Below are 19,397 nucleotides of genomic sequence, written 5' to 3' on the forward strand. Positions count from 1 at the left end.
TGGAGGCAGGCATGCTGGACTTGTTTAAGGTTTACTTAGGCACATGAGTGAAACAGGGATGGAGGGTTATAGGAGACGGTTTTAAAAAGGGCCAGAGCCTCGGGACATTCCTGGAAATCTAATGCTACATGTGTTGATGTTTTTCTCTTTTAATCCGCAGGTGCGTCGGTCCACCTTGTTGTCTAACGAGGGGCATACACGCGGTGGGTCGTGCATGGGCTGCTCTTGGATGTTTCGAGAGTGGCCTAGTACTTTGCATCGTTGTGTGTGTGCTTAAAACTGGACCAGCAGATGGGCACCACAACAGCTCAGTGACTATCACTGCTAACTGTGCAGATACATGGATTTGGGCCAGTGTCTGTGGGAGTTTGCGCATTCTCCCTGTGGTTGCGTGGGTTTCCTCCGGGTACTCTGGTTTCCTCCCACACTCCAAAGATGTGGTCTTAGGCTGATTGGTGTAACAAATTGTCCCTAAATTATTCTCCCCTGAATCTGGTTTCCAATGGGGGTTCCATAAGCATAGACACGGGTCTAGGTAGGTGTAGGAAAATGCTTTGTTAAGATGGCGACGTGGGCTCATTGGGCCGAAGGGCCTGTTTCCTGTGCTGGGTTGTTCTTTGTTCTGTGAGAGAAACAATTCATCTACTTTTTATATACATCTTTATAGCCCCTGAGACACTTGTTATCTTGAAAGCTGTGTGAATTTGCTGGTAATTTAAAACACAGCAATTAAATGTAATTCTATTTTAAACCACCGTTCCGTCAAGAGGGGAAAATGATGAAGAGTTTTTAAATGCAGCAGCTTGACAGGGTTGTAAATTCTCACTGACTTTGCTCTGTTGGTATTAATTATCAATCTTCTCATTCTACCAGCGACTTGGCTTCGTCGGTTGCCAGAGAAGGCAATCTCAGCTTCCTTATGGCCAGCAAACGTAGACCTCTTACCTCTCCTGATATCAAACAGGGGTAAGTGTGAGCCTGAGTACACACTGAACATAAATGCCAGTGAGCGGAGGTTGGAGGGATATTGTTTGAGACTATTTAAATACCAGTCCTATGGAACTGCTCAAACTATAAATTATATGTTTGTACCTTAACAAGTACCAGCATTCAGAATGTCTGTAAAATAGGGTTCCCAAGGACTGCACGCAAACACAGCTCTTATAAAGCTATGATCTAGAGGTGCAGCAATGAGCCTGTATACCAGAGGAGGGCACTGCAGAATGCTGCTGCGTGGACTTACCTCTTTAGCTCTCTGTGAGGCTGGTTTTCATTCTGGGAGTGGAGATGCCAGCGTTGGACTGGGGTAAACACAGTAAGAAGTCTCACAACACCAGGTTAAAGTCCAACATGTTTATTTGTAGCAAACGCCACTAGATTTCGGAACTAGCTGTTCCTTCGTCAAGTAGCTGGGAGTTCTGATCACGATGTGGGTATGCCGGCGTTGGACTGGGGTAAACACAGTAAAAAGTCTGACAACACCAGGTTTTAGTCCAACCGATTTATTTGATAGTAAACTCACAAGCTTTCGAGGGTTTCCCTCACCTCGAAAGCTTGTGAGTTTACTATCAAATAAATCGGTTGGACTAAACCCTGGTGTTGTCAGACTTTTTACTGAGTTCTGATCACAAACAGGGTATATAAAGACACAAACTCAATTTACATGAATAATGATTGGAATGTGAGTCTTTACAGATAATCAAGCCTTAAAAGTACAGACAATGTGAGTGGACAGAGCATTAAGCTCAGGTTAAAGAGATGTGTATTGTTTCCAGACAGGAAAGTTAGTGAGATTTTGCAAGTTCAGGCAAGTCATGGGGGTTACAGATAGTGTGACATGAACCCAAGATCCCGGTTGAGGCTATCCTCATGTGCGGAACTTGGCTATTATTCTCTGCTCAGGGACTCTGCGCTGTCGTGTGTCATGAAGGCCGCTTTGAAGAACAGGCAAGACTTCCTGTTGGGGAACACTTCAGCGGTCACGGGCATTCACCTTCTAATCTTCGGGTAAGCATCCTCCAAGGCAGCCTTCACAATGACTTGCCTGGGTTTGCAAAATCTCACTAACTTTCCTGTCTGGAAACAATACTCATCTCTTTAACCTGTGCTTAATGCTCTCTCCACTCATATTGTCTGTACTTTTAAGACTTGATTATCTGTAACGACTTGCATTCCAATCATTATTCGTGTAAATTGAGTTTGTGTCTTTATATGCTGTGGTTGTGATCAGAACTCCCACCCACCTGACAAAGGAACAGCCAGTTCTGAAAGCTAGTGGCATTTGCTACAAATAAACCTGTTGGACTTTAACCTGGTGTTGTGAGATTTCTTACTACTCTAATTCTGGGACCGGGAGGCAAGGCTTTCCCCTGACAAAGTGGACGATACACAAGAGAACAAAGTATTGGGGGATTTCCACCGGAAGGCCAATATCTCTGAAAAATTAAAGCCTTTTGGATTCTGAGAAAGCGTGTTATAATGTGTTACAATCTCTGGAATGTAATTGTTTGAATTCCACGGAGCGCAGGCGGGGCTGTGTATTCTGAACAAAGTGAAGGATGGGGCAAAATATAGCACAGGTCTCCTATACAGAGAGAATGGAAAATGAAACTCTTGGCTGCTACAACTTGTTGCATTCCAGCTCTCTCCCCACACTTACATTAAGACAGACTTTCATCCATTCCCATAGCTGGATTGGTCACTAGTCTGTTGTCAGGGACTGACAGCCTGAGGGGCACCGCTCCATATCAGGCATGGCTGACCAGGACTCTTTCCCACTCTTATCACCAGCAGCTGGCATGGTTAGAAGGTTTTACAGTTTGATACTCAACCTGTTTGATCACATTATGAACACACACAATTCGTTGCATCTCAACCACTTTTCGACGTTGAGAGCCTCATCTCTCCTTCCTCCAGAGAATTTCACTGATCTCTGGAGGATGTTGTGGGCGGCTCAGTGGTTAGCACTGCTGCCTCACAGCGCCAAGGATCTGGGTTCAGTTCCGGCCTTGGGTGACTGTGTGGAGTTTGCATGCTCTCCCCTCGAGAGCAGCTGTGAAGAGGAAATGCTTTGGAAGCTGAATATTTGACATTTTGATTCAGTGTCCAGAGCAGCGAGTGTTTATAGAATCCTTACAGTGCAGAAGGAGGCCATTTGGCCCATTGAGCCTGCACTGACAACAATCCCACCTAAGCCCTAACCTGTAACCCCACACATTTACGCTGCTAATTCCCCTGCAACTTAAACGGCAATTCAGCATGGCTAATCAACCTAACCTGAACATCTTTGGAGTGTGGGCGGAAACTGGAGCACCCAGAGGAAACCCATGCAGACACGAGGAGAATGTGTAAACTTCATCCGAGGCTGGAATTGAACCTGGGTCCCTGGCGCTGTGAGGCAGCAGTGCTAACCACTGTGCCACCAATATGTGTCCCTTGTAATATCCTGGCTACAATACTGGAGGAATTGTTCCTGGTCAGGGAGTTTGAGCATCCTACTGCTGGTGGAAGTTCTCCAGTGACTGCAGGTGCCATTGGTCGGTCTCAAATATTTCAATCTACAGACTGGAATGGATTGTTAGAGTGTGAGAAATCCTCGAGGAGAAGGGCCGTCCTTCTCAATGCACTGTGCAGGAATTAGAAAGTCAAATGATAACAGAATCGGAGAAAGGTGTTGTTGGGTAAAATGGGAATTGTTCAAGTCTCCAGGCCTAGTAGTCTGGATAAAGATGATGTCAAGGCTGGTTCGACAGGCGGTATAAAGCTTGAGATATAAATTCATGGAACTCTAAAACGGTACACAAGACTGCTGTAAATCCTGGCCTCATCATTAACAATATCCCTGCTTTGCACATCAGCTCCCTCCGTAGCACACTAACCATCAAGGGCAAAGATCCACCTTTAAGTGCATCAATATATCAGGCATTTCTCAAATTTTATTCCATTTAAGGATCATAGATTCTTCCATTGCTTTGATAGAGGAGTGTTCAGCACAAAAAGCCCAGTTTACCATTTACATCGTCATCTCAGGCGTGACATTAGACCAAATCTCCATTTACAGAACTGATTGTAAATGCTGCAGATTGGATTTGGAGGGACGGATGGAGGCACCAGCCAGAGGATGCAGTGCGAGGATGGATCACTCACCCTATGCATTGCTGCCCCCCCCCGACACATCCCCATTCATTGTTGTTTCGCTACGGTGGCACAGTGGTTGGCACTGCTGCCTCACAGTGCCAGGGACCCGGGCTTGATTCCCAGCTTGGGTCACTGTCTATGTGGAGTTTTTTTACGTTCTCCCTGCGTCTGTGTGGGTTTCTTCCGGATGCTCCAGTTTTCTCCCAGAGTCTGAAAGCTGTGCATTGACCATGCTAATTTGCTCCTTAGTGTCCCAAAATGTGTAGGTTCGGTGAATTAGTCATGGTAAGTACATGGGGTAACAGGAATAGAGCAGTGGGATGGGCCTGGTTAAGATGCTCTTTCAAAGAGGCAGTGCAGACTTGATGGACCAAATGGCCTCCTTCTGCACTGTAGGAATTCTATGGTTCAAATTGCCACCAATCTGATGTAGGCCCGTGCATTGGTGCCTCCTTACGTATCACTGTACATTGCTATCCCTCTGACACAGCCCCATGCATTGCTGGCCTCTTTGACACCTTTGGAAATCCTCCTCAGTAACTGCCTGCCACGGTAGAATTACTTTAAATGCTCCCAGTTTAGGTTCATACAGATAGAATAGGCATTTGTCTCAGGTGCAGAGGAGGGGTAGGGCTGATTATCAAGGATGGAAATAGGCAGAGGAACCACATTCAAAGGGGCAAATATATACAAACTGAAAGCTGTAGATGTGGGTGTTTGGGTATGTATACAAAACCTAGATATCGATATTCACTGCGTATATATGTACGGGTACATACAAATCATACATATGTACATGTGGAAAGGTGCATAATGTTCTTTCCTTGATTTGTTCCCTTGTTCCGATCGTTACCTCCTCCCTTCAGGCTTCGGTTTCCTAAAGTTCAGAAGGATGAGAAACCCTGGCAGCGTTTGCCCATTCCCTGTCCGGTCGTACTGCGGAATGTAATGCTCGGTGAAGAAGTGAAAATCTGTAAGTGCAGCACGACAAAAGTTCCCAACATCACAGACTTGGAATATGACACCTTTATCCAGAAGTCGGGCAGAGGGAGTAAGCAGATTATTATTGTCTGCGTGGTGACATCCCAGCAGGAGAACCTCCCGCCCTACGAGACCATGATTCAGGAATTGTACGAGCAGAACAGCAGAAACCGACACCAGCCGTGTTTGGAGGTAGGGTCATCCCTCTATCCAGGTCAGGGTTGCTGGTTGGAGGATAGAGCCCAGTGAACCCAGCAGCTCATAGTGGAAGTCTAACTCACTGTTCTTATCAAACCATCGCAGGGTCTTTTCTTGTGGCTTCCTATTTGGCGAGAACAGGGCAATGGTCATCCAAAAACCATGAAACAGAACTTTACAGCCCTCCCCCACCTTTACTGTGGCTGTCACCATTTTGTTGGGGAGCTGCCTAACCAGGCAACTACCTAAAGCCAGTGCACGGCTAATTTAAGATTTGAAGCAGGGCTCCCCGATGTCAGGAGGATTCTGATGCCATTTTAACTGGACATGGGGTTGTCAACCAGCTGATTAAATGGAGGTTTCATCACATGACCTGTCCCCACGCTCCAGCCATCCGTCCTGTGACACGCTACACCAATTGGAAAATGAGAAAACCCAGCTGGATGTTGCTTCACTGTCAGCCAGACAGCCTCGTTTCACCCCTGTTTAAAATGTTTTTACATCCGGTCAAGGGAAATAGTGGCAAGAGCCATGCAGCCATCCCGGGGCGACTAACTCTCGCCCAGATTGTAGGAGGGAATAAACAAGGAGTCTCTTGAGTCCATGTCAGGCTTCAATAAAACGGTTTTATTTCCACGTGCATGAGGGAGAATCAGCCCGGACCCAGTGAAGTCCAGTCTCTATCTAGGCAGAGGGGTGGGTGGAGGTAGTGGGGGTGGGAGTGGGTGGGGGCGGGGGGCGGGTGGAGTGCAACCAATTGATGGTACCGGATAGGCTTTTGATATCCACAAGTACTAAGATTATAACACCTCACATCTCTACATCCTAGTCTGTCCATTACATGTGTACAGTATTCTTGACCATATTGACCTCCAAGGCCTGGTTCCCACACAAAAGGAGGTAGATTGGCCAATCCGGCTGTTAAATTCAAGTATGGACTGAAGATCCACACCCTTTTCTTTAGTTCCATTATGATACATATATAAGCCCACATGCTCAATCCTGTGCGTACATTGTATATCCCTTCAATAACCAAGTGTCCCTCTGAGTCCATCTCTGTTTTAAGTCCCAATTCAGAAGGCGTGGTGTACCAACACCCCATATGTGGTTTCTGTAGAAAACACCATCCCGTGAGCGTTTTCAAAGTGTTGGATCCCTGTTAGCCCAGTTGCATCCCGGGTCCTTGATCCTGATCAGGATTCCAGCTCTGTCTCTCTCTCTCTCTCTCGAGGCATGATAATGGTGCGGTCTGGAATATCTCTCCCCCAAACTGGCGTGATCCCTTACGTTTGGTGGCTGGCGGGAGTTACCTGCTCCAAAATCCAGCTTCTTAATCCACTCCCCTATCCCTCCTGTGGGGAGCTGGATGTATTGCTCCAGGTGCAGGCAGATGCAGGTTGGGATCAATGTCCCAACCTTCTCTCTGATCCTGCCCTCTCTCAATACCACTGTCTGTGAGAATGAGGAGCTGAATTTACCTTTGTTGTTAACGGAACAACAGAGACGCTAGTGCTGTGTGAAGGAAAAATGAGTATCAAGCATATAATAAAAAATCTAAAACCCCAATCATTTGGACTATTAATGGACATAGAACCATAGTAAATTACAGCTCAGAAACAGGCCTTTTGGCCCTTCTTGTCTGTGCCGAACCATTTTTTGCCTAGTCCCACTGACCTGCAGTTGGACCATATCCCTCCACACCCCTCTCATCCATGAACCCGTCCAAGTTTTTCTTAAATGTTAAGAGTGACCCCGCATTTACCACTTTATCCGGCAGCTCATTCCACACTCCCACCACTCTCTGCATGAAGAAGCCCCCCTCCCCCTAATACTCCCTTTAAACTTTTCTCCTTTCACCCTTAACCCATGCTCTCTGGTTTTTTTTCTCCTTTACCCTCAGTGGTAAAAGCCTATTCAAACAATCAGCACTGAGTTGTATCAAGTACATTAGGGTATAATTTATCTGGGACACTCGTAACAATCAAAATGTATCACAGGTGAGCGGGAAGAGAGCAAATGTTCCCCTGCTGTGAACACTGCCATCACATTGAAGCTTTCTATCCCATTAAATGGATCAAATTTCACAAGGTTGGTCTACATGTAATTTTGGTAAATTAGCACAAATTAGAAAACATATACCATGACTGTGGGGTCTATTTGCCTAATGTGAGACAAAGAAGAATACATGGCAAAGCTTAAGACTGCATAAAGCTAATTCTTGGCTTCCTTGGAGTTAAACAAACTTCATGTGATATTAGGATGTCCAAGTCAAATTATTAATTAAGGGGCACAGTGTTTCTCTTGAAAGGAATCACAGAAACATTTGATTAAATGTGACAATTTCAAAATACTTTCAACAAGTCTAAACTCCACAATCTATAAAAAAAGGCAAAGCTGGGCTATTCTAAAAACAATGCTTCTGTAGATGTTATTTATATAAAGAACGTGTGGTTCAAAATGATTAAGCTGAATTTGGCCAATTCATCTCCCCACCTTCCAGCATTTTACACAGTATTTTAAGCCTTATAGAACAATTGGAACATATCAGGCAACCTTGTGACTCAGCTGAAAAATGTGGCACAAAATCCTGCCGATGCTTCTGAATGGAATTTCTAAAAAATAAGGAGTCTTTTACAGTTTCCGGCAAATAATCAGATTACAGAACTCCCTCCAAGTAAATGGGGCTCATTTTAGTCCAGTTTAATTCCCTGTCATGATTCTGTTGGTGATTACTGTCTCTACAAATTGTCTGTGCAGTCTTTTCCCTGTCCTCCTCCTGTGCGTGTGTCTTTCAGCTACGACTCTCATTTTGTGTTGTTCTGTGCAGCACAGTGGGGGCGGCACGGCTGCTTCACAGCTCCAGGGACCTGGATTCGATTCCCGGCTCAGGTCACTGTCTGTGTGGAGTTTGCACATTCTCCTCGTGTCTGCATGGGTTTCCTCCGGATGCTCCGGTTTCCTCCCACAGTCCAAGGATGTGCGGGTTAGGTTGATTGGCCATGCTAAAATTGCCCCTTAGTGTGTTGAGGTGCTTAGGTTAGAAGGGATTAGTGGGTAAAATATGTAGGATATGGGGGTAGGGGCTGGGTGAGATTGTGGTCGGTACAGACTTGATGGACTGAAGGGCCTTTTTCTGCACTGTTGGATTTTATGGTTCTATGGTTCTTTTGCCCCTTGAGTTTTTTAATAGCTATTGTGACTACTACACCTTTCCCATACTTGTTTTTTGGCTGACCTATCCACTAGGCATTTTGTATCGGATGTTTGTATGTCCTAGACATTTACACTAGACATTTGTATCCTTCTCCCTCATCTTCTTAATTAATTTTATATTCTGATTTACTATCGAGTCCCCATTCTAGATCACCTACACCTGAGCCAATCTTATCATTTTTTGACTGTCGCAGCCATCCTTAAACTCTCTCCTTCACGGCTTTACCTTCTTGCAGAATTCTCCTTCGCGGTTGCTCCTCCTCGCTGTAAGTAAGGCCCCTCAATCTGTCCTACGCTCTCTCGGATTTTTCCTCGGCTCTCCAGAGGCCCCTAACTAGTTTTCTAGCTCCCCAGCTCTATACCGCGGTAACCCCCTATGATTTTATTCAAGCCCACTCGGTCAGACTCTTCCCCTGTGTAGTTCTTTTAGTACTGCGACTTATGGCTGGCCAACCACTAATATGGAATCACTCCACTAACTATGGGTGGTGGTAAACTAAACCTACTCACCCAAATTAGAGCCACATAGTCACCGGTCATCCAGTGCAGTACCCTGCTCACAGTGCCAATTGTAGAAGGGAATAAACAAGGAGTTTTTAAGTCCATGTTAGGCTTCAGTAAAACAGTTTTATGCATGAGGGAGAATCAGCCTGGATCCAGTGAAGTCTACTCTGTATCTAGGCTGATTCTGAAGATACCAAGGCTGTACGCATTACTTAATCTGTTCTCTGGGGGTCCAGAGTATTGTAATACAAGATATCATTGATACGGATCGCTTGAATTAATTACAGTTGATCACATTAGGCAGGTCTATTGTCCTGGGTACTTCAGATTAATCAGTTGTGTCTGTCTGTTCTGTGATACAAAAGCGATATGTGTGATGAATATGTTTTGATGGTGTGATAACCATCCCATCTCCCCAGTTTTATCAACTGTGCATTGGCCTTGAAATGATCTCACCTGTAAAGTATCTGTGTTGACAGTCTGAGATGTTAACTGGATATGTCTGCCCACAGTTACAGTAGATCTTTCTTAGACATTCCTTTCCTGCTGTTACATGCGCACCCTGATTTGCCCCAATACTGGATTCCACCCTACTACACAGATAAAGAAGGGGCATTGGCCTAGGGTGACCACGCTTCCAAGCTAGAGATTTATTTTTAATGTTACAAAAGTTACAGAAAATGTAAGATGAATTTAGCCCCTCTGCCAGACCGCCCCTCCATGCAATAGTCTCTCCCCGGATTCACTGCATTGGTGAATGTGGTCAGATGTAGGCAATGTTGACGTTATTATGAGATCTTGGCTCGATGGTAGCTTTCTAGTAAAATTGGCTTCCAAATGGGGGTTAATACACTTGTCGCAAAAGAGTTTCCTCCGCTTAAAACCTTCCTACATCTTCCTTTCATGGCTGCAGACTGGCCTCATGTACTTCAACCATTGTGCATTTCCAAGAGGTTTTGGGTTTGTCCGTCTTTGGCAGCCTTAATTTCAATGTCTCTTCCTTAGTGGTGAATTTTGATGGGTCTTTGAAATACAGGAAATGTCTCTGTTTTCACACTCCTCCTGAGGTGGATTTGTTTGTTCTTCACTTTGGATTTTTAAAAAAATCTGTTTATTATGCACAATTGCAATGAATAACAGTATAGAGCATAACTTGAAGTACAGCAATGATTTTGTGAAGTTATAGAGGAGAGAGAAAAGAAAGAGGAAAAAAGGGAGCGAAGTAGGAGGAAAAAGAGAGAAATAATGGAACCACTCCCCGCCCTCCCCAGCCCCAAATTGATAAGTAATAAAAAAAATCATAAACAGATATAATTTCACATAATGTATGACACCTAATTAAGGTCAGTTATATGAAAGCAGAGAGCTGTGGTCCCTTCCATTTTTTAAACAGTTTAGAATCATAGAATCCCTACCGTGCAGAAGAAGGCCACTCAGCCCATCGATTCTGCACCAACCACAATCCCACCCAGGCTCTATTCCTATAAGCCCACATATTTACCCTGCAAACACCCCTGACACTATGGTTAATTTAGCATGGCCAATCCATCTAAACTGCACATCTTTTGTGGAAGGAAACTGGGACACCCAGAAGAAACCCACACAGACATGAGGAGAAGGTACAAACTCCACACAGACAGTGACCCGAGCCGGGAATCAAACTCAGGTCCTTAGCACTGTGAGGCAGCAGTGCTAACCCACTGTGCTACCGTGCAACCGTCTATTGGAACTTCCTGAAAACTTATCTTTGCAACCAAGCTTTGGATCACCCTTCTCAGCCTCTTCTTCCTTAGCATTACATCCATTTCCTTCAGCTCAAGGCTATTTGTGAAGAAATTATGTGAATGTAAATTGTTGATAATATTATCATCCCAGGATGTCCAGCTGTTTAATTCCCGAACTGATGGAAGGTGGTGTATAGTCACTGACACACTGTAAGGCTAATGGTATTTCCTGTTTACAATTAGTGTCAAAGAGACGCATTCCGGATAATAAAGTATGACATCAGTACAGCCAATGAATACACAGCTCCAAGCCCAGCGTTACTGGTGGCTCGACACAACGCAACTCCCGGCATGTTCCTGGTAAGAGGGGAAGTTTGGTGCCTGGGAAACTATCAAATAATCGTACAAAAATTGAACATTTTTGAAAAAAGAGATATGCCGTCAAAACTTTTCACCTTGCACTCACCAGGACAGATTTGCAAGAATACCAAATTTCAAAAGGAGAAAAATTTATACTGCCTAAGAAAAGAAGTGATTGGTTGATCGATTCATTGGCCAATCAGAGCTCACTTGCTAACCAATCAGCACCCATTTTCTCATGCAGTACAAATTGTTGTCCCATTTGAAATTTTGTATTCTTCCACCTGTCCTGATGATTGCAAGACAAAAAGCTTTGGCAGCCTGCCTCTTTTTTTGGCAATAATAAATTCACCATGAATTAAAAAGGAATCTTTATTTTGAACCATTCATTAAAAATGCAAATGTTACCCTGTGGATGTTTCTCTGCACCTTTGATCTGCTCTGTGAATGGAGAACTGGTCTACAATCACCAACTCTGGATGTATTCTGTAAGGGCTCATCACATGACATCCAATTGCCACACTCCTTTGCTTCTCCCATTGGCTGGCTGACAATTCAATTATTTTGACCGAACGGGAAAGTGAATAGACATTCCATTACCCAATTAGGTCATTCTTTGTTTCCAAACTCCTGTATTGTAGGGCAGCACGGTAGCGCAGAGTCATAGAGGTTTACAGTGTGGAAACAGGCCCTTCAGCCCAACTTGTCCATGCTGCCCTTTTTTTAAACCCCTAAGCTAATCCAAATTGCCTGCATTTGGCCCATATCCCTCTATACCCATCTTACCCATGTAACTGTCTAAATGCTTTTTAAAAGAGAAAATTGTACCTGCCTGTACTACTACCTCTACCAGCTTGTTCCAGATATTCACCACCCTCTGTGTGAAACAGTTGTCCTTCTGAACACTTTTGTATCTCTGCCCTCTCACCTTAAATCTCTGCTGTCTAGGTTAGACTCCCCTATGTTTAGGAAAAGATATTGACTATCAACCTGATTTGTGCCCCTCATTATTTTCTAGATCTCTATAAGGTCACTCCTCAGCCTCCTATGCTCCAGAGAAAAAAAACCCAATCTATCTAGCCTCTCCTTATAACTCAAACCATCAAGTCCGGGTAGCATCCTGGTAAATCTTTTCTGCACCCTTTCTAGTTTAATAATATCCTTTCTATAATGGGTGGCCAGAATTGCACACAGTATTCCAAGTGTGGCCTTATGTCTTGTACAACTTCAACAAGACATCCTAACTCCTGTATTCAGCGTCTGACCAATGAAACCAAGCATGCTGAATGCCTTCTTCACCACTCTGTCCACCTGTGACTCCACTTTCAAGGAGCTATGAACCTGGACCCCAAGATCTCTTTGTTCAGTAACTCTCCCCAACGCCCTACGGTTAACTGAGTAAGTCCTGCCCTGGTTCAATCTACCAAAATGCATCACTTTGCATTTATCTAAATTAAACTCCATCTGCCATTCATCAGCCCACTGGCCCAATTGATCAAGATCCTGTTACAATCAGAGATAACTTTCTTCACTGTCCACTATGCCGCCAATCTTGGTGGCATAGTGGACAATGGTTAGCACTGCTGTTTCACAGCACCAAGGATCCGGGTTCAATTCCCGGCTCGGGCCGTACTTACACAAGGATATTTTGGCCTTGGAGGGAGTGCAGAGGAGGTTTACTAGGCTGATACCGGAGTTGAGAGGGTTGAGCTATGAGGAGAGGCTGAATAAACTAGGCTTGTACTCGTTAGAGTTTAGAAGAATGAGGGGAGATCTCATTGAGACGTATAAGATGATGAATGGGATGGATAGGATAGAGGTGGAGAGACTCTTCCCGCTCAGAAAGGATAGTAGGCCTAGGGGGCAACAGCCTCAAGATAAAGAGGGGGCGCGGTTTAGAACAGAGTTGAGGAGGAACTTCTTCACTCAAAGGGTGGTGAATCTCTGGAATTCTCTGCCCGTTGAGGTGGTGGAGGCTGCCTCGCTAAATATTTTTAAGACGCGGGTTGATGGGTTTTTGATAAGTGAGGGGATTAAGGGTTATGGGGAGAGGGCGGGAATGTGGAACTGAGCCACGACAGATCAGCCATGATCTTATTGAATGGCGGGGCAGGCTCGAAGGGCTAGATGGCCTACTCCTGCTCCTATTTCTTATGTTCTTATGTTCTTACGTCACTGTCTGTGTGGAGTTTGCACATTCTCCCCATGTCTGTGTGGGTTTCCTCCGAATGCTCTGATTTCCTCTCACAGTCCAAAAGTGTGTGGGTTAGGTGGATTGGCCATGCTAAATTGCCTGTTATTGTCAGGGGGACTAGTAGGGTAAATGCATGGGGTTATGTGAATAAGGCCTGGAGGGAATTGTGGTCAGTGCAGACCTGATGGGTGGAATGGCCTCCTTCTGCACTGTAAGAGTCTATGATTCTATGATTATCCTGGGATTGACAATGTAGACGTGGAGAGGATATTTCCTCTTGTAGGTCAATGTAGAATAAGAGGTTGTAGTTTTAGGATAAGGGGTGGCAAATTTAAAACAGATGAGGAGAAATTACTTCTCTTAAAGGATGGTGAATCTGTGGAATTCAATACCTTGAGTGTGGTGGAGGCTGGGACTGTGAGTAAATTTAAGGACGAGATGGACAGAGTTTTAATTAGTAAGGATTTCGAGGGTTATGGTGATTGGGAAGGTAAGCAGAGTTGAGGCTGAGATGAGATCATCCATGATCATATTGAATGGAAGGCAGGCTGGAGGGGTTGAATGGCCTGCTCTTGCTCCAATTTCTTAAGATTCTTGTGATTGTAAAGACTACTGAACAAAGAAAATTAAAACCAAAACCATCTTTTAAGTGGCCCTGTGATTTTTTTTTTCCCCTGGTGTTGCTCGAACACGGGAATTAGTCTTTGATTCCTGGAGATTCCAGGACAACTCTGGAGGGTTGGCAACTACAGCTTTGTCTTTAGTTAAGATCCACACCTTGTATGTGTTGGACTCATTCAGCGGTTAAACCATGACTGTTGCTGTAGGACAGTCATATCAATGCATACAGGGTGCAGAGGAGCAGGAGGAAGGCATTTAACTTCTTGACTCTGTTCCATTGGAAAGTGAGATCATGGCTGATCTGTCATCGAACTCCATCTCAGCCCCATTTCCCTTAATGCCTTTGGTTAATAAAAATCTATCAATCTCAGATTTAAAGTTACCAATTGACCCTTCATCAACTGTCATTTGTGGAAAGGAATTCCAAACCTCTCCCATCCTCTGTGTAGAAATGTTTCTTAATTTCAATTTTGAATGGTCTCACTCTAATCTTCAGATAAAGTCCACTAGTACCATAGTCCCCAGCCAGGGGGAAAAGGTCCTCCCAATTGGCCCACTCTTTTGTCCTTAATATATCCCCAGATCAGTTGGTAATCCATGCCTCACTCCCTCCAAGGCCAATATATCCTCCCAAAGGTGATGTTTCCCAGAACTTCTCACTCTGCTCCAGATGGTTTGAGTTACAAGGAGAGGCTGAATAGACTGGGACTTTTTTCTCTGGAGCATAGGAGGCTGAGGGGTGATCTTATAGAGATCTATAAAATAATGAGGGGCAAAAGTCAGCTAGATAGTCAACATCTTTTCCCAAAGGTAAGGCAGTCTAAAACTAAAAGGCATAGGTTTAAGGTGAGAAGGGATGGAAACAAAAGGGTCTAGAGGAGCAATTGTTTTCACACAGAGGATGGTAACTGGAACAAGCTGGGATATGGGCCAAACGTGAGCAACTGGGACTAGCTTAGTGGTTAAAAAAAAGAACGGCATGAACATGTTGGGCCAAAGGACCTGTTTCCATACTGTAAACCTCTATGACTTTGTTGTTTAAAGAGGGCAGCATTGTATAGCTGAAGTATGGCTTCTAACCACTTCTATTCTAATCCTTTAGATATAAAGGCCAGCGTTCCATTAAGCTATTGTGATTATTTTCTGTACTTGTTCTTGACGTTTTAATAATCTTTGTGTCTGCAGCGACCACCATCCCAAGTCTCTTTAGACCTTCACTGTTTCTAATTCTTCACCATTGAGAAGGTGACTCTGTTCTTTCCTTTTTCAAACCAAAGTGGATGATCTGACATTTGCCTGAAATCCATTTGCTATAGTTTTGCCCAGTCATTTAACTGATCAATGTTGCTTTGTAATTTTACGCTCCCAGCTACACATCTGCTTATAATTCTGCCTATCTTTGTCTCACCAGCTCATTTGAATATGTGGCTTTCTACCTCACTATCTTAATACGAAAGATATTGGATGTCCAGCACTTGTTTTAATGTAATCTGTAGGTGGTTCTGGAATTTACTTTTGAAAATTATATTTCTCACAGATGATTAAATTTGCCGAGAAACCTCCACAACTGAATATACCGAGGGATAGTGAGGGAATTGTTTCTGATTGAGGGATAGTGGGGGAGCTGCCTCTCATTGAGGGATAGTGAGGGAGCTGCCTCTCATTGAGGGATAGTGAGGGAGCTGCCTCTCATTGAGGGATAGTGGGGGAGCTGCCTCTCATTGAGGTATAGTGGGGGAGCTGCCTCTCATTGAGGTATAGTGGGGGAGCTGCCTCTCATTGAGGGATAGTGGGGGAGCTGCCTCTCATTGAGGGATAGTGGGGGAGCTGCTACTAAACTCAGGGACAGTGGGGGTGCGGTTTCTCATTCAGGGATAGTGCAGAAGCTGCCATTAAACTGAGGGATAGTGAGGGAGCTGCTTTCTACGTCAGTGCGAGTAGATTCCAATCCCCTATGATGTAATTGTAAAGTTTTGAAAAGTCCCTTTGCATTTATATAACGCCTTTCATACCCTCAGTGTCTCAAAGAGCTTTACGGCCAATTAAGTATGTTTTTAATATAAAAAATGTGGCAATCTGTGCACTGCAGTATTCCACAAACACCGCTGAGAGCGATGTTTAGTTTGTGCTGACTGGGGGCCAGCGCACTGGGGGTGGGTACTCACACTAAACTGAAAATGCTGGAATCACTCAGCAGAATTGGCAGCATCTAATGGAGAGAGAAACTTTGAAAAAGTTTCAAGTTTGTGACATTTCATTGGAATTGGAAGAGGTTTCAACATAGCGCAGTATTTAACAGTAAAGGAAATGTGATTTTTGTTCATCATTTTTTCCAATGGCATCTGCAAACGACAATGAGGGGGATGACTGGCCCCATCTCCTATTCTTGGTGATGGTTCAGACAGGAATGTTGACCAGGACCTGCTAGTGTTCATAACTTTAATTTTCAACATCATTGTACTTGCCTATCTCTGTCTATCAATCAACATCTATCTCCTACATGTGTTTCGGTTTCACTATCTGTACATGTGTATATATATAATATGTATATTTATATGGTAGGATTATTGGGTTTCAGTTTCAGATATACTAAGACATTCTTGACAGACACCAAAGGAAGTAGAATGAACATGGGAAAAACTAGTTTCTAATGCACAGGCTACAGCTCCCCACAGGTTTCTAGTAGGAATCATTTTTATTACGGAAAAGGAGAAACTCCTCCCATAATTACCAGCTTACTGACACTGCCAGGCTGTCTATTGTTCCTGTGCAGTCCCACACCCTAAACCCATTCCCACATAGAATTTCTCCCAGCTGTTTTTGTAGCATTCTGACCTTTCTGGGATCCTCCTGTTCCCAGCAGTCAGGAGATCAACAGCAAACGCAAAGCCACAAAAGATTTTTACATTTTTGTTTTAGATGGGATTTTATGTGCTTGAAATCCGGAATTGATGTTTGTGCTGGCAGTGGAACACTTCCATGCTGGCACCGCTCTCAAAGCTGCTCGATCCTACATATGGACTAAGCCTCTCATAAAAATAACACCTCCTGCAACATCAGTGTGACTATTCCCATTCCCAACATTATTCAACAATTGGCTTCCCTGAGCAATACTTTGTGCTAAGTTCTGTGTAGAGTTTTACTTTAACTTGCTAGAGATGTGGTGGTGGTGGTGGTGGTGGCCAGGAGGCTCCCGTACATAGCAACAGGCCCACTGCAGTGAAGGGAGATTGGCTGAGTGCCACACATGCATTCACACACACACACACACACACACACATAGATTTCGTCCTTCTCTCTCACACACACACACACACATGCATTCCGCCCCCCCACACACACATGCTTTCCCACACACACACGCACTCCCTACCTCACACATTCACGCACTCTCACACAGACCTCCCTTAGACACACTCCCTCCCACACGTGCACTCCCTCACACACACGACTCCCTCGCACACATCCACGCAATCCCACACACTCACGCACTCCCACACACACCCTCCCACATACCTACTCCCACGCGCGCACTCCCTCCCTCACACACATGCACACCCTCACACATCTGCACAGTCCCGCACATACACACACTCCTTCATGCACTCCCCCCTCCATCGTGCACACTCTGTCTCTCACGCACACACACGCACTCCCTCTCTCACACACACAATTACATGCTCAAAGCACCCTCGCACTCTCACACACACCCGCATCTTCTCTCACATAAACACTCACTGAAGTAAGATCTTGGGTAAACATTGGTTCTATTTATTGACAAGGGATTGCGTACTTAAGAGGACTGGTTGGCGGAGGCGTCAGGATCACAGCGATGCAGCTGGTTTATAAGGGCCAGCTGCTACTGTAGACATTGCAATAGCTTCCTGCCATATGTGAAGTCCAGCCTCTTTCAGTGGCTTTGGCAGTCCTCAGCTGGAGTGCACGCAGACCCGCAGCTCCGTACTGAGAAAAACAAGTCTCAAATGACAGCCTTGCCCATGTGTTTCCGCTCTGTGTGAGAATAATCAAAAGTAAGTGGGCTTATATTCAGGAGTTCACCAAAAGCACGCAGGACAGCAATAAAATCCAACAAAGGTCAGAACACAGCCCAGTTCCAGGGAGTCAAACTGGGCTGAGCTGGTGTTCATTCTTCACAACACAATATATTCTTAATCTAATCTGAGGGCAATGTTAGATCAGATGAACTCAGCAAACAGGAATTTATTGATAAATACACAAACTACTGTCTTTGTTTAGGTTTATATTGATCAGATAGAAACTCCCTGATATTGTATTGCAATTCAGCAAGCCTATAGTGTGTCTGTGTATGTATGTGCACGATTGTGTATAAATGTGTTTGTGTATATGCATATTTAAGTATGTCTGCATGTGTGTGAACATGTTTACTGGTGTAAAGCATTGTTGGGTTGGCTGGACAGTCAGGGCTCTTTGGGCATTGGTGACAGTGATTCTCAAATCTCATACACACCTATCCTCAGCTAGAGTCTCCCAGACGAATCCCTGTGTGCCGTTTGAAGTGATGAATTAGTCGTGCACATTTCTTTGGGCAGTGATTGGATCATTTACACTCTGAATAGTCCTCTTATTGAGGATGATGAGTAACTTCCTTTTGTTAATCTTGATGAGAGGATTTAGTATTCCAGCTACTGCTCACATACACAATACCCGGACTGATTTCCAAATACCGTATAAAGTTAATCATTTTACTGTGTGAATACAGTGCTGATCAGGGCCCATTTGATGCCCAGCCTTGAGAAAGTAAGTTTTATATGACCAAACATTGCTGCTGACCATTCTGATTCTCAGCTGCTGATTATTACTACTTATTTAATGACAATTGCAATCTAACATAGAAAATTAAATTCAGTAGCAATTTAAGAAAATAAAATTGTAGAAACATGTGAGAGATTTCATGGGCCTTACTCCATCATTGTCACCACCTCCAAGTTGATGCTATCACCAAAATCACACCTTCAACTCGCTCCTGAAGAGTGCATTCCTTCCAAGGTGCCCTGGTCCCCTCCTCAGTCATCCCCAATATCCCCTCCCTGTTTTACTGCACCTTTCCATACAAACGCAGACCTGCCCTTTGACCTCCACTCTCCTCACGTACCAAGGCCTCAAAATGCTCCTTTATGCTGAAACAACAATTTACTCGTCTTTCCTTCAAATTAGTCTTCTGTATTTGCTGCTCATGATGTGCTCATCCCCACATTGTGAGACCAAACACAGACCGGCTGACCTCTGTTCAGCCTGCAAGCATGACACTGAGTTTCCTGTCACTTGTCATTTCTATTCTCCACCTTGCTTCCACTTTGACCTTTCTGTCCTTGGCCTGCTACAGTGTCCAGCACGAAGAACAGCACCTCACTTTTCGCCTGGGCCCTTTCCAGCCTCTGGACTCAATATTGAGTTCAACAATTTTCAATTATAACCTCAGGCCC

The 19,397-nt window shown here is 44.5% G+C and overlaps 1 protein-coding gene across 1 annotated transcript in view; it reads left to right on the plus strand.

Annotated features, from left to right (window-relative positions):
- LOC145355584 (uncharacterized protein C3orf20-like) overlaps window positions 1-19,397 on the plus strand; it is an 89,263-nt gene that overhangs the window by 58,417 nt on the left and 11,449 nt on the right. The window contains exons 12-14 of the mRNA XM_080207835.1: window positions 874-966; window positions 5,004-5,310; window positions 11,001-11,117. Coding sequence (XP_080063961.1) covers window positions 874-966; window positions 5,004-5,310; window positions 11,001-11,117 — 517 coding nt within the window. The remainder of the gene's footprint in view (window positions 1-873; window positions 967-5,003; window positions 5,311-11,000; window positions 11,118-19,397) is intronic.

The sequence above is a fragment of the Carcharhinus amblyrhynchos genome, chromosome 19 (assembly GCF_965287045.1).
Source record: "Carcharhinus amblyrhynchos chromosome 19, sCarAmb.v2.hapA, whole genome shotgun sequence".
NCBI classification, from domain to species: Eukaryota; Metazoa; Chordata; class Chondrichthyes; order Carcharhiniformes; family Carcharhinidae; genus Carcharhinus; species Carcharhinus amblyrhynchos.